Raw genomic sequence first — 15,911 nt, 5'->3', positions numbered from 1 at the left:
TATTTTTTTTGTTTAAATGTTCCTGTCATTGAGCCTAGCCTATGTAGTATCACAATTTATAATATAATTTAATTATAGATGTTGATTTTATTTAATTTCAAATACTTCATGAAAATTATTAGTTGATACTCAGTATTTAATAAGTACTATTACTTTTATGGGCGGGCTCAATTACAGCAGCGCCATAAGTGTGATATGTACCTATGAAATAGCTTTACTTATCAACGACCAAAACTAGAGTGAATTTTAGAGATATGAAGTTTAGATTCGACTTATTAATAAAATAAGGTACTTTTAAATTGACTCTATGTACCTCCTAACGCAATATTAGTAATGTATATAGATACATTTATCAGTAATAATAGACGGATCTTAAGACTGAAAACGTTTCATAAGTAAGTTATAACACTTCTTTTAAATAAAACTTACGAATTTTATACTATCTTAAGATGTGTTTATTATTTCTTAAAAAAACAACATAATTGAATTGACTCTCAGGCATTCCATAAACGATATTTTTTTAATAAGTTACATTATATAAAACTTAAGTATACATTTGTAGGTGTTTCTTTTCGGAGAAAATAATTAGAAAACGACTTTGCGGAACTTTATTCTTTGCACGCAGATTTCGAACTAAGATTTCTAGCAAGAAATATGTCAGTCTCCTTGGCGTTTTTCTAGACTACGTTTTTCTAGAAACTTCTACAGAAATTCAAAATATTAATTTTATTTTGTATGTACTTATCTGACGATTATAAACAATACCTCGTGAGATTTCATTTAACCTCAAATAAAATACATAAGTGGCTCTTACAATTCACACTAAAAAGTTACTTTTTATAAGAATAACTTTACTACACACGCAAATGACTGGCGCGAGTCATTATACAAGTTTATTTTTCAAACCCTAATGTGTCGTTAATGCTATCACTAGTTTTTAAGATTGACGAGGTATATATGTCAATACACTAGTTGATTACCAATTTACATTGGGCAATATATATAATAGTACCTAATAACTAGATATTTACCTCATCTACTTACTTAATAATAATCTTTTTCCTTTCCCTTATGTAGACACTTTACTCATATGTAATAGAAAATAGGTATATAATTTTAATAGATCGTTAACATTAAAGAAACTAGAAAAGGATCCTGATATTGGAGTGTTGAATAGAACTTGTACTTACTTACTATGTATTTTAGTGCTTAAAAGTCATTTTATAAACGAATCCCAAAGCGCAAAATAAAACTTTTATTAAATTTCAATTAGTTTTATTTTATTACTTAGGTACTTGTTGGAAGTTTTTTGACTATGAGAACATAGTTTTCCTGAAGAGCATTAACTCGGTACGTCTTTAGGCGAGAGTTTGACGCTCCTCATATCACCTCGCTGGACCGACTAGGCATGTAGGTATCACAGATATTAATATAAAATATTAGGATTAACGAGAATTTATAACTAAGTGCTGCTTAATAAACATTAGTATTAGTAAAATAAAAGTCACTGTCTCAAGGCGGCAGAAAACGTCTCGAAGGCATTTTTGTTTTAGCAAATTTTCTAGGTGGTTTGTGATTTGTTAGTCAAGGAGGTCTAGGAGTTAGACCTCCTAGCATAGCAGCAAGATATCCTTATCAACGATAATCTTTGAATATTAATTCTTCCGATTTATATACTTGCCAACGATAGGGAATAAGCGGGTACAAATCATGTCTACCTTTTTATTGATGCGAACTGAAAAGTAATTTCTTATCACCTTACTCTAATTTATATTTATTACAGTTTTATACAAGTTGACAAAACATAGTCTTATCTTCCTTCATATTATTAACTTTATCTTACTGTGTGGTTTTACTCTAAGATAGAGAAAGAGGGTAGTTTAAGCTTATTTTAGCCTTATCAACATGCGTGACAGCGTAGATGGGTAGACCGTAGGTAGATCATTCATCTTGAGTAGTGTTACCTGTCGATAGTTCACTATCGATAGTCTATAAATAAACTATCGATATTTGAATAAATGCAATATCGATACAATCAATGGCTCAGTTACCGTAAATACTATTTACACGTAACAATACTATCGATACTTTATAGTATTGAATCAATATCAAATGCACATCCCATTACCACTCATGTCTCTACCGGTTGGTAGAGCCGAAAAATGGAAGGAGTGCGCTGCTCTCACTTTTGCTCTCCATTGATGGCAGCAACACTATCTTATTGTAGTTTATTGGTACTATTTTTGGGTACTATTACACGTAAGTGAGCTATCGATAGTCGATGGTATCGATAGGCTTATCGAAAATCGATGATTTCAAGGAACGTCCAAATATTGAAGTCAATTGTCAGTGTCATTAATGGCGTCGGTCATTTGTCATAAGTCATTCCATTCTTTGGCTTTGGGTTGTTCTCTGAATATTATTAAAATACCATTGTTTTTGCCCTATAAGCGCAATTACTTTGGTTCTGAGTTAGCTTAAGTTTCTTGGTGTTTTGTTTGTTGGTTGATGTCGGTTCTTGGTGACAGACACAGTCATTCTTGAGGATTGATGGATTCGAAGTGATTGATGATTTGAAGATGTGCTAAATTTTTCATAAATTGAATAAATTCTCATAATTTATTAAAATGGGGGACAAATCAACACCTTTGTTGGCTGTTTTACAACTTCTTCGGAAGTATAATTTGAAGGTAATGCTGGTAGCAAGACGACCTATTGTTTTCAAATTTATAATTTAAAGGAAAATGCAATGCTTTTATGTTTATTTTCAGGGTACTGAAGATATCTTGCGTAAGGAAGCAAGTTTAGGAGATGTTGAATTAGAGAGTTTGGATTTGCCTGAGGTGGAATTAGCTAGTATACTTACAGCTCATCACACCGAAAGTGATCCATATAGTTACGAGTTCGCATACGATAGTTTAAAGAAGTTTATCGAGAATTCATTAGACATGTACAAGGTAAAACATTACTGTATTCGGTTTTGTGATAATCATAATTTATTCCTTTAATATGGTTACAATATAGGTCTTACTTATTAAGTTTCAGTTTTATCTTTAATGACCAAACCACCTAGAACAGTTAATTAATAATTGCAGATTTGTGATTTGATAATACTGTTACTACGACTACTAATATGATAGTCTTTGGCCAATTTACTTGGCTGCACCTGACTGATTGTTGTTTCTATTTTTCAGTATGAATTGTCAATGCTGCTCTATCCAGTATTTGTTCATATGTATATGTTGTTAATCTTATATGATCATAATGAACATGCTATAAACTTCTTGGAGAAATTTCGTGCTGAGCAGGAGGATTATTACCAAGATGATCTAAATAAATTAGCTATTGTGAAACATAAAGACCAAATAAAGGGAAATGAGCTGGCTGAAATATACAGGTAAAACAACACAACATATATAACAGCAGGCCAGGGCTTGATGAGAAACCAACTTTCTGATTTGCCCGATAAGTAGGTTAGTATCTCATTACACAAGTCTCAAACTTACTTTGAGGCTATGTTATTAGTATATTTTATGATACTACTATGATTATGTTAAAAAAGATGCTTTCCGGCACTGATATATTTAAGCACCTTATGAATTATTATATATTATATTTTATATATTATGAAGTGTAAGTGTATGTTTTTCTAGTTCCAACAAATTTGTGGTTCAGCTTTCACGTGACGCATCATCACAGCTGAAACGCTATTTACATGAACAAAAGAACTCAACTGTTATCATCAACATCATAAACAACCACATTCAGCTAGACGTGCATGATGGGCCAGGTAGAACCCAGGCACAATTACGAGCCACAGCCGGTGGAGTTCTAGGAGAAGCTGCAAAAAATGGTATGTCTAGAAAAAACATGATTAATTTCCCTTCCTGCGGGAACTCTGGAAAATACTCACTTGGCGCATCCCTAGACTACTCAAGAAAATTTCAAATCACCCCATGAATTTATAACCAGAGTTAAATGGTGCAGTATTGCTGGTCAAATTGTTTAATAAAATATTATCATTATTTCATAATGTTAATTTTAGATATAAGTTTTTGTTGGCTGATTCTCAGATAGTGCTTTGGTGGTTGAAATCTGATAACAATCCACAATATATTCAAAATAGGGTACATACTAACAATGAATTAACAAAAGAATGTAATTGGTTTTATGTTAATGGGTCAAATAATCCTGTCGACTGCTTGTCTAGGGGTCTAAATCCCACTCAATTAGATTCTTGCCAAATTTAGTGTCAAGGGCCACAAGAACTTTATGATGTAAATTTCGTTTCCAAAGAAATAAGTTTAAATAAGGTTATATCAGACCCTAGGTCTGACGATCTCAATGTTGTTAATTGTAGCATACAACAAGAAATGTTGCCTATTTCAAATGTATCAACGTTAACTAGGTTGCAACGTATATACTCGTATGCATATGTTCTTAAATTTGTAATTAAATGTAAACTTGCCACAGATGATAGGAATTTAAAAAATCTCACTTCTTCTGAAATTAGATACTCAATGACATGCTTGATTGTGTACATTCAATCTTTGCACTTTACTCAAGAACTTAAATGTATGATAAAAGACATACCTATAAAAACAAATGTTAAATCTCTTAATCCTTTTTTTTTGCGGGAAGGTTGGAAAATTCTAATGTGCCTTATGATCAAAAGTATCCAACTTCATCACTATGCTTTGATAGATCAGTCATTCAATCAGCTTTGTATTCTATATTTATTTTAGGTGTTTTTGATCAATCATAAGAACACTACTTACCAGCCTTATATAAATGGTCATCCTTATACCCTAGAACTAATTTGCAACTCCAAAATGTGTTTGGTGATTTTAACAACTAGGTAAGCAAGATCTACACTTGGTTTAAGGAGTGTGGTCAAATAAGCAATATCCAATTTTACTGTTATAAAAATGGGGTAGTATTTCAACAGTGACTGTAAATAAAAATTTTAAGTGAAAATAATAGTTTACACTACAGTATTGTGTAATTTACACTATACTATAGCATATATTTTTAGTTGATTACAAGATAACAACTTACAAACATTAAGTTACTTATATAAAAAGGAGAAGCTTTATAATATTTGAGTGACTTCATATTTGCTTGAGTATCAACATTACAAATGAATTTTTAATAGAGAAACCACTTTAAAAAATTATATTGAGTTATCATAATATTGAATTATTAATTTAATAATATACTATTTAACCTACTTTTATTTTTAACTTTCATAGGAATTAACAATTTGTAGAAATAGTATTAGCCAAGATATTTAATTATATATTAAAAATTAAGGGTAGGGGAAATGAAATAATAAAAAAAAATGTATAACTTTAGTTTTTACTAAGATGAAAAGTATCCTGTGTTGTTCTCCAGACTCTTATTATATAGGTATGCTAAATTGAAAGAAGATTGGCGAAGAAGAAAACGCGTGTTTTCTCTAGAAATAAACTTACTTAAGTTATTAAAATAGTTATCAGTTGCTTAGGATTTTTTTCTATATATTATTTCCCTCAAAAGTAAAATCTTACTAGGTACTATATATATTTTTCTTAAATTCATCTGTTAGTATTTTACTTTTCTGTCTGGTTCTAGAAAATCGTACCAAAGTTTACTATGGATTATTGAAAGAGCCAGACATACAAGTGCTTCCTGCTCCAATTGAAGATGAAGAGGAAGTTGAGGAAACTCCAGATAAACCCAAAAAGAAAAAAGCAAAAAAGGATAACATTTTCATGAAAAAACCTAAGTCTGATCCAAATGCTCCACCAAATGACAGAATTCCACTGCCAGAATTGTATGTATTATTGGTATAAGTGCTATACTACCTAAACAGTTTTTATTTGGAATAATTTAAATACTTATATTTTTTCTTTTTTACAGGAAAGAAACTGATAAGATTGAAAAAGGAAAGGCCTTAAGGGAAGCTTCAAAGCGTATTCCACTTGGTCCTGAGAGCCTTCCTTCAATATGCTTCTATACACTGCTGAATAGCGGTCACACAGCTCTCTGTGCAGACATTTGTGATGATTCCACTTTGCTGGCTGTTGGTTTTAATAATTCTAATATAAAGGTAACCTAGTTGTTATCATACCATGTGTTATGAACACAAAACTATTATGTATTAGTATAATTCACATCACATACGAAAAACTGGCACTATCAATCTCAATTCCATATTAAGCCATATTCAAATCTTTTTAGAAATTGTTTTTTATATTTCGGTTCTGTTTATTCCATAAGAATAAAGACGTGATGTGTGTGAATTTAAACAAGAAACTGAAGAAGCCCCCTGGCCGGCAGTGTGGTATAATATCAAGATTGCATTAATAAAGAAAAAGATATGTACTATATTATAAAGAAATTATTCACATAAACTATATGCTACAAATTCATTGTATACATAAACAAAAGATGGTTTTAAAAATATAAAAAATAATATTGTCATGTTTACAGGTATGGACTCTTACCACGGTAAGACTTCGTGGCATGAAATCTGCTGAAAAGTTACAGGACATTGACAGAGAAGCAGGTAACTTTGTAATTGATGATAATTTTTTACCAAATTATAAAGAAATATAATGCCGTGGATCCTAAGCCAAAGACCAAACTTACAACTTGAGATTCTTTAATGTGCGAGCAGCCTGTCACTATCTCGCAATTCTACCAGTAAGCCATACAGTCTTCAAGACCTCTGGCTCTGCTTACCCAAATGATAAAGACGTGATTATAATCATCTGTACATAAAATGAAACAGTAAAAATATTTTGTCTGTACATTTAGTATTTTTGACTGAAATGAATAGAGGGACACTTAGAATGAATAAAAGAAAGCAAAAAATTTTTTTTTAATTTTTTGTCTGTCTGCCTGTATGTATGATCACGATTATCTTTCACCAATTGCTTTGTTTTAACTCCGAAGTCGCGGGCAACAGCTAGTACATACATAAGATAAAATAACGCCTCTTACCTAGAGAGCCCATTCCCTTTCTTTGTAATTATGCTTTGATTATCAATTTTTATTTTCAGGTGATGTTCTCGTCCGTATGATGGAAGAAAAAGACAGAGATACATGCCGCACATTATTTGGTCATTCAGGGCCAGTGTATAAAGTCGGATTTGACCCATTCAAAGCATTATTATTATCATGCTCCGAAGATTCCACAGGTAAATTGACTTCTCGCCTATATTAATTAAGACAGTAAATATTCTAATGGATTTATTCGGAATGACCTAAAGATCCCTTTTAATCATAGAGTAGGTACTTATACTTAACAAAACTTTTTCTCTTAATAAATCAATGAATGAACTATTCAAGGAAAGGCTTTGAACTAACTTTACTGCTAGGGCTTGGTGACAAATACCAAAAATAAATCGTTATTTTAAGTTATGCCTAAAAATGAAATTCTTTTACAACAGTAAGACTGTGGTCACTTCAATGCTGGACCTGCCTCGTAGTGTACCGAGGCCACGTGTGGCCAGTGTGGGACGTGAGGTGGTCTCCACACGGACACTACTTCGTGTCGTGCGGCCACGACCGCACGGCAAGACTCTGGGCCACTGACCATCATCAGCCGCTAAGAATATTTTCTGGACACCTTTCCGACGTTGACGTATGTATAAACTGACCTTTTTTTTTTACTCAAAACGGGACGTCCGTTGGACCATAGATACCTATGTATATATGTATGGTCCATACATACTACTAATATTAGGAGGAAAAGTTAACAATAAAAATAAACATAACTTTTCAACCTTCTTTATTTTGTGTTCACTAAAATTAAAAATGTTTTTATTATTATAAGTATTTACGAAAAATAAAAAGCAATCACCAGCTTCATTAAAGCACCATTTATGTGACAGTAATTATTAAATTATGTGCAGCATATTATATTTTTACTCGTTTTCATATTTCTCGGAGGAACAAATATGCTTTAATAAAGATGAAATGTCAAATGCCCCTCTCCACCGCTCGGTACTAAGGGAACCGATAGTGTGCGCGGGCGGGAAACCCCGATCGGTTGACAACGCGATTCTGTTTTTGACACGCACACGCACAATATTTAAATTTTGGTTTTTTGAGTCCCTGATCATTATTTGGGGACAACGGGACATGTGATCGAATGAAGGGACAGTCCCGTTCAAAACGGGACGTCTGGTCACTTTATGTATGTAGCTTTTTTTTTTAAATAGCTTGTTTTGACCTACAGCTAGGAAACAGTACGCACTCTGTTCCGAAGTCCCTCTTTCACTTATTTATCCCAAGCTAAATCATTATATACATATGTCGCCAAAGGAGTTGCCCACACGTTAATTTTTACTAAATGTAGAAGCACACAATAAGAATGAAATTTTTACAGCACTTCATAAAATTCATGAACTGTAATTTGTTTTATAAACTCACGGGAACTGAATCAAGTATCTATATGTATAGTATCTAAAAATAAGTAAATATTTGATAAGTATATTACTCAAAATTTTAAGTTTTTCTGACTTTCAGTGTGTTCAATTTCACCCAAATTCTAATTATGTTGCAACTGGATCCAGCGACCGCACTGTCAGGGTCTGGGACTGTTTAACTGGAACACAAGTTCGAATCATGACTGGACATAAGGTAATAAGCTTTTTTTGTTTTAAATATTTAAGTATATATACATCAAAAGTAACATCATTCAACTGCATGTTTAATCATTTGTATTTATTTTTAGTCTTCAGTATTTGTACTGGCATTTTCTGTATGTGGACGATGGCTGGCGTCGGGAGGGGGCGCAGGCGAACTCATGGTGTGGGACTTGTCCACCGGGCTGCCCACGGCTTCGCTGCCGCCGTCTCACACGGCCCCCATACACGCACTAGCATTTAGCCGAGATGGCACTATTTTAGCTTCAGGTAATTTAAAAACATTTTTCATAAAGCCAAAATAACTGAACATGGTCTTACATGCCAGACCGTGGGCTTTGTTCCCGCAAGGGACATAGACGTGATTTTATATGTATGCCTTTTGAACCAACATCTTCAGTCATAAGTAGTTTTGACTGATTTTATTGGTTAGACATAGATAGAGATTAATAGTGTAAGACAAAGAGGGAAGTTGAGACATAAATGTACTATCAACGACAGGTAATCGACTGCCTGGCAACCCTAGCGGGTCTAGTATAGCACGCGCGACTCCTCTTTTATCACATGATATATACTATCTCTGCCCCGTGTCACATCATAATAAAAAGCGAAACGCGAGTCGAAGAGGGCAGATAAGTTATATCGCGTCAGTAGCAGCTATAGAAATATAGAAAAAAATTGAATAAGACAAAAGAAATACCTTATTGAACTAAAACTATAGGAAAATGTGTAGTCTTTTGCAACGCAGTTTTCTACGCGTTTAAACGCGAGCCTACTAGGAGTTGACATTCTATAAAAACAACCGCAAAGTAGTTAGTGCTCATGATCATCACAGAATTTACTATTTATAATTTTTTTTACAGGGTCTTTAGATTGCAGCATCAAATTATGGGATTTCATTGCTATAACAGAAGAAGTTCAAAATGAAGAAATTGGCACTAGTAATAGCACTTTTCAAAAGGACGACAAATGTTTGTTACGCTCATTCCCAACAAAAAATTCGCCCATCAAAGGTCTACATTTTACACGCCGCAATCTACTTCTTGGAGTAGGATCCTATGAAGGAAGCTCGTAACATTTTAACAGATTATGAAAAGTCCATGAAAAAAAATATTTAGAACTTAGTAGGGATTATATGACTAAATATAAAAGATAATAATATTGTGTATGTAACTCCTTTATTTCTTATTCTTTTTCATACCATCATACATAATAAGTACTAATCAATTATATTTAGGAAATGTTATTCACTTGGTACTTAGAAAATAAGAGCGTTCAGATGTAATAAACTGTATCATTAAATTAAGAATGGATTCATTGCTTCTTAAAACTTGAGCTTTCATGGCCTGCTTGAAATCCTCCTTTACTCCCTTATCCGCTCCACGTGTACCAATTCTCCTCTGACCTAAATGTTGCTGGGAGTTAGGTAATATATCTAAAACAACATTGCTGCCTTGTTCATTCCAAATATAAGTAAGTTCTTCTAATATATCTATGTGAATGATATATGCCGAGAATAAATGATAGTGGAACACTCCCTTTTGTCGAATCAATTCCATTATTTGAATAAAAATTGGTTCCTCCTGTGGCCAACCTAGTTGAGTCAATACCAATATGTGACCATATATTAAGTCTGAAGTATTTCCAGTACCCAATAAAATTCTTATAAGTAATGTACAAAAATAATGCATCACAGCAACTTTTGTAAGTGGAAGAAAATGCAAATGACGATGTTTTCCACCCACAATCAATTCCAATTCTAGTGCACCTTCCACAGTAGGTAGTTGAGGCAGTGCTGCTAAGATATTTTCAATACATGGTAGATATTTCTTCTGGAAATAGTTGATAGATACTCTCATTATACAGGAAGTTAAATTATTTGATGTAGGAGGAGGCATAGCTTCTTCATACTGGCCCCTATACAAAGCCAATTCATCTACAAAACCTTCAGACCAAGGCTTGACCTGAAGTTGATTTGCTAATTTTGTAAACTCTCTTGCAATAATATCATCACTGTGTAACAGTTCCCAACAATTTGCAGCAGCTTGAAATTGATGTGCTGATGTTCCTGTCACTTCCTGGTCCCCTTTCTTCCTCTTTGAAAGTGGTGCATCAGGATCTGTTAAAGCCTCAACAAGAATATGATTTCCTTTCAATGAACGGTGCTCATAAAGACATCTCAAGAAAAATGAAATACCACAGTACAACAACTGACGACAATCATCACAGTTTCTCAAAGAAACCAACTTCTGGAAATACGTTTCCTTATTTAAACTATTATTGTAGTTTATTAAGAATGGGTCCCATCCAAGTTGCCTTCCTAATAAATCTAAAACTCCATAAAGTCTTTGCCATGGGTCAGTTATGTCATGTTCAGTATCATCATAAACATAAGAGTTATAAAAATCAATTGCTTTTATCAATAAACGCTGAAGGAGCCTGGGTGATTCTAAGGAGCTTAATAGAGGCAAAGTTTCAACCACTAACAGACGAGCATATCTGTTATCATAGAAAAACTTTTCAGCACTTATCAAAGTTTTTACAAGACCATCTACTCCCAACTGTGGAAATTTTTTTAAAAGCAAAACTAGTAATCGGCAATGCTCCATAGTGTCATCACTGTTTTCTACACTTGTTTTAAGTATAGTTAATTGTATTTCTGGACAAATTTTGTCAAACATCTGACTTAAAAAGTTGACTTCAGCAGATTTTAATGAATTAGCAATAGCATATATTTCTGGTAATAAATCGGTAAGGTTTTGTCGAGACATTATTAGTGAGCTGAAACATTCAGCAGCTTCTTGAACATTGCCAGACTGTTTTTCCATCAAGTATGCTTCAAATTGTATCTTAAAATTGGTAGGAAATAACGACTTGGCTGTCAGCATCCAAGCTTTTGCAGAATATATATTAGATTGCTGTTTTGCTCTGGCAATAATATAGTCCTCATCACTAAGTGAAGGCTCTAAACCTGGCATTTTGAAAAACCTGTTACTCTTTCTTTTTGAGAGCGTTTAACCTTATCGTGATTATTTATGACGGTGATACAGGATTTATTTGCTGTTATACATACTTCTTTCCATTCCACAACACTTTAACGAATTCCAATTTATACTAAATAGAGAAAGCAAAAGCGGTCGGCCCTGTTAGCTCTCACTACACTTAATTAGTTTACAATTCTAGCAATTATTCCACTAATTCTATATTCTGTTTATTGATGTAACGGCCGATTTATTTTGTTATTTACATTTACGAGACACTCGTATTCCATTGACACAATCGCAGAATTCACATATAAAATGTTGGATTGGACTCGACCAACTAGGTACTCAATTAAAAAATTGGTATCGTTATTACTGTCAAACAGGTTTACCGTTATGCTGATAACGATATTTTAGGATTCACTTAACGTTTTACTCATATGACGTTACCAGTAAAAGTAAGAAGTATCGTTAAGACGGTTGTAACGAATTTTTTTTTTTATTTACCGGTATATACGTATAATTTTACGGATTGATTATTGACGGATTTGCCGTGAACACAGTTGCGTTGGCACTTTAAGGTTCCTTTATTTAATAAAACGAAACAGATTTTCATATCACATAACGGTAAGGATATTTATAACGCTAATTGGTAACGTTATTCATAAAGTTAATTGGTATCGCTATTCTTAACGTTGTTTGGTAACGAAATAAAAGGTATGTAACGTAAACGTAACATTAACGATGTCACTCCTACCTATAACGGTATCACTCATAACTTTTTGAAAATAAAGTTATTTACCGTTAGTTTTTTTATTAATTTGGTAACGATAACAAGTTTCAATTTGTCTCAATTTGACAAATGTTAATATGAACGTGACTGTGAAGTGAAGTGAATGAGTGACAGTCAGAATGATGAAGAAGATTAGATTAGTAGGTAAGTATATTATCTGTGGTACGTACGTACGTACGGAAAACAGAAAAACTGCAAAACAAAAAGCATTTCATGTCTATTTTTAACAAGTTGTAGTAGCGAAATAATCCTTGATATATCAATTTCTTAGCTTTAAGTAAGAGGGAATTATTAAAAGGTACAAAATATATTGATAAAATAATTGTGTCGTGTGACTCCAATATATATCACCAACTAAATCTCTTATCATGAATATACAAAAAAGTAGCTTTTACCATGATTCAGTATGAGCTAGGTTCCCCTGCAAAGTTTCAAGAGAAGCCCAGGTGAAGCCTTTAGACCATGATCCATGAATGGGGGAATCAGGTTTTTACATAAAATTACTCCTATCCTTACCTTTGCCTTTTACCTTTGCAACCTTTCAGATGAACTTATTATTCTTTAAACCATCCAAGCACTCCATGACACCTTATAGAAAAATATTGGAAAACTATCCAAACAGTAACAAAGATCTTAATGAAAAACAGTTCAAAACTAAAAATGCTAAAAAGAAGGTCCTCTAGAGATTTATAGATATTGATGAGAGTAAAGGGAGCAAGTCACTGGACTGACTACCCTCCAAGACAAATATGCAATTCTTAACCTTGTATTAAATGTTCATTTGCAGTTGTTTAAACATGGATAAAATAATCTTTAATTGGATCATGGTTACATGTAAGATTGGTACACTGCATCATCTAGCTTGACTTTGTCGCTTTCTGGAACTACTGATATCAGCTTTTTAAAGTTGATGTCATTTATTTTAGAACTAACACATTTTAAAGCCATGAATAAATTTATTTTTTGCAGCTTTAGCAAGTAGAACCCAAAATGCCCCATGGACATTGCCATGACCATCATGACCATGATGAGTCAGATGAAATTGGAATTCAATACAATCTATTTGAAAAAATAGATAAAGAAAACATACAATGTTTAAATGAAACTGTAGACGGGTCTGGAAAAACTGTATTTAAATCTTGGGAAAAAAGATTTGATAAAACTGAGGTACGTAGTTAAACAGAATTTAATAGTATAATTTATCTCGGGTTTGTGGGTTTGAATTTTTTCTCAGCCAGTCTCTTCTTATCCTCCATGTTAACGTGAAAGGAAGAAAACCAAATGTAAATGTGCCAGATTTAAAAATTGATATCATTTTCACATCATGTAACTGCTTAAAACCAATAATGTATTTTCAGTTTGTCCAGAGTGATGCTGATGAAGAATTGCTATTCAACATACCATTTACTGGAAATGTTAAACTAAAAGGCATTAGAATAATATCTGAAGAAACAGATTCACATCCTAAGAAACTGAGACTGTAAGTACACCTGCTATGTTCTTTGTCACATTTTTCCACATTTAACAATTAAAATTCAAATGGCATTTTATTTTATTAAATTTGATTGTTCTATATTATTACAGTTACAAAAATAAGCCAAATATGACTTTCGATGATGTTTCAATGGAACCAGATCAAGTGTTTGAACTACAAAAAGATAGCCAAGGGCTTCTTGAATATAACCCAAAGTAAGTATATTTCCTTATATCTTCTTCCTCTTGACTACAGTCCCGGGTGCATCCTCACTGTAGTGTTGCCATTGGTACTTGGCAGGGGTGGAGTTCGAACCTGTGCCTTTTAGCGCCATACATACATATAATCACGTCTATATCCCTTGCGGGGTAGACAGAGCCAACTGTCTTGTAAAGACTGATAGGCCACGTTCAACTATTTGGTTTTAAGATAGAATTAAGATTCAAATAGTGACAGTTTGCTAGCCCATCGCCTAAAAAAGAATCTCAAGTATGTAAGCCTATCCCTTAGTCGCCTTTTACGACATCCATGGGAAAGAGATTGAGTGGTGCCGCGAACCGCAAGGCACTTTTAGCGCCACACGCATTTTAACCGGCCATCTTGCCAATTCGACCACCGATGCTTTCAAAGTAAAGTAAATTTCCTTATATGGCTATGTTCAATTATTAACAACCAAAAGGAAATAAGTTGTTTAGGGAAGTAAAAAGCCAGACTAGGCACCCATTATAAAACTTTGTAATCAATGTTATAAATCATACAGTTTGGGCTAGTACCAAAGGAAATATAACCGACCCCAGACCCGAGAAAATACCTAACATAGGATTATTAACTCAACACTTCTGTGTTTTTTATAATAAATACTTATAGTTACAGATAGAACCAATTACCAGTTCAATCAAAAAAATTATCATTATATCATGCCGTTCCTCCCTCAGCATGGCACACGCGACGCCGTTTTTATCGAGAGGAAAACTATCACTGTTTCGCTTTTTTATACTACGCGATAGTTTTTCGCGTGATATAAATGGCGTCGCGCTTGCCATACTATGGAGCTTACGAACCCAGGACCTTGTGTTTCAGAGGCACAACAAACTGCTGCTGTTAGTAGATCTAAAGTTTGAAACCAGCAGATGAAAATGCATGTAGGAATACATATGTCAAGAAAGAGATCTTGTAGACGCTACTTCATTGTTTTGACGCTTTATGATGACCAAAATATTTTAAAACCTTGTAAAAACATTGTATAAGCGACATTTCATGTAGGTTTTATACCAACATCATCTTTATTGGTTACACATTAAAACATTTATTGTTATTTTCAGAATAGTAACATTTTCGTCAGTAACACACTTGACTATGCATTTTTCAAGTAATTTCGGAGCTGAAAATACAACTATTTACTACATTGGCCTGAAAGGTGAGTGGACACCGGGGCATAGACATGGAGTTACTATTTGTACATATGAAGCAAGGCCCAACCTCGATGATCATAAACTGAAACACTTGGACTCAGTTTCTAAAACTATAGACTAGCTCTTTGTAAATATCTTTGAAATAAACAAATTTTTATTTAACTTCTTTTTTAATAACTTTTTTGTGCAAAGTACTTGTATGAAAAGATTGTTGGATGGGGATGTAGAAAAAAAGAGTGGTATGGATGTGGCAAGAGGAATGTAAAGACCTTGGCAGAATAAGTGAGGTTAGAATCCAAATTTAGGTACGTAGGGTTTCATTCACTTTCGGTTGACATTATTCTAATAAAAATTAAAATACGAGTATCAGGATGTGCGTACATGAGTCTTGTCATGGGAGCAAGAGCTTCATTAATTACCTCTTTAAAAAGGTAAAACGGAATTCATATTATGGTATTTATTCATAATTAGGTAAAGATTTAGAATAATACATGCCTGTAAGTTTTTAATATTTTATAATAGAAGGTCTGGTCACATTGTGTCGAGATAATTAAAAATAATACAATGGCTTTACCAAAGACGGTGTGCCATCGTAAGTTTTTAAGAGCACGGCAG

General features: G+C 33.3%; 3 protein-coding genes across 3 annotated transcripts; 2 read left to right on the top strand and 1 right to left on the bottom strand.

The window, feature by feature from the left end:
- Positions 1-2,356: 2,356 nt before the first annotated feature.
- LOC106138855 (transcription initiation factor TFIID subunit 5) lies at positions 2,357-10,191 on the top strand. The gene is made up of 12 exons (XM_060944946.1): positions 2,357-2,690; positions 2,772-2,957; positions 3,195-3,397; positions 3,654-3,853; positions 5,614-5,815; positions 5,902-6,091; positions 6,475-6,550; positions 7,047-7,184; positions 7,437-7,630; positions 8,518-8,631; positions 8,726-8,906; positions 9,500-10,191. Exons 1-12 carry the CDS (start codon positions 2,628-2,630, stop codon positions 9,709-9,711), a joined length of 1,959 nt encoding a protein of 652 aa, XP_060800929.1. The 5' UTR covers positions 2,357-2,627; the 3' UTR covers positions 9,712-10,191.
- Positions 9,796-11,974, bottom strand: LOC106138856 (integrator complex subunit 10). Its single transcript, XM_060944956.1, has one exon. The coding sequence runs from the start codon at positions 11,612-11,614 to the stop codon at positions 9,884-9,886; it is 1,731 nt and encodes a 576-aa protein (XP_060800939.1). The 5' UTR covers positions 11,615-11,974; the 3' UTR covers positions 9,796-9,883.
- A 542-nt stretch (positions 11,975-12,516) lies between these two features.
- On the top strand, positions 12,517-15,458 carry LOC106131279 (PITH domain-containing protein GA19395). The gene is made up of 5 exons (XM_060945138.1): positions 12,517-12,708; positions 13,380-13,577; positions 13,769-13,890; positions 13,995-14,099; positions 15,207-15,458. The coding sequence occupies exons 2-5, from the start codon at positions 13,401-13,403 to the stop codon at positions 15,415-15,417; spliced, it is 615 nt and encodes a 204-aa protein (XP_060801121.1). The 5' UTR covers positions 12,517-12,708; positions 13,380-13,400; the 3' UTR covers positions 15,418-15,458.
- Positions 15,459-15,911: the final 453 nt, after the last annotated feature.

The sequence above is a fragment of the Amyelois transitella genome, chromosome 2, assembly GCF_032362555.1.
Source record: "Amyelois transitella isolate CPQ chromosome 2, ilAmyTran1.1, whole genome shotgun sequence".
NCBI lineage: Eukaryota > Metazoa > Arthropoda > Insecta > Lepidoptera > Pyralidae > Amyelois > Amyelois transitella.
This window is presented reverse-complemented; position numbering and strand designations above follow the sequence as displayed.

Bases quoted from the DNA above. Each gene is read 5' to 3' on its own strand.
- LOC106138856 (XM_060944956.1), bottom strand. From the start codon at position 11,614: ATGCCAGGTTTAGAGCCTTCACTTAGTGATGAGGACTATATTATTGCC.
- LOC106138855 (XM_060944946.1), top strand. From the start codon at position 2,628: ATGGGGGACAAATCAACACCTTTGTTGGCTGTTTTACAACTTCTTCGG. The intron at 6,092-6,474 runs GTAACCTAGTTG...TCATGTTTACAG, and splicing joins TTAATAATTCTAATATAAAG to GTATGGACTCTTACCACGGT. The intron at 7,631-8,517 runs GTATGTATAAAC...TCTGACTTTCAG, and splicing joins GACACCTTTCCGACGTTGAC to TGTGTTCAATTTCACCCAAA.
- LOC106131279 (XM_060945138.1), top strand. From the start codon at position 13,401: ATGCCCCATGGACATTGCCATGACCATCATGACCATGATGAGTCAGAT. The intron at 13,891-13,994 runs GTAAGTACACCT...ATATTATTACAG, and splicing joins CATCCTAAGAAACTGAGACT to TTACAAAAATAAGCCAAATA. The intron at 14,100-15,206 runs GTAAGTATATTT...TGTTATTTTCAG, and splicing joins CTTCTTGAATATAACCCAAA to AATAGTAACATTTTCGTCAG.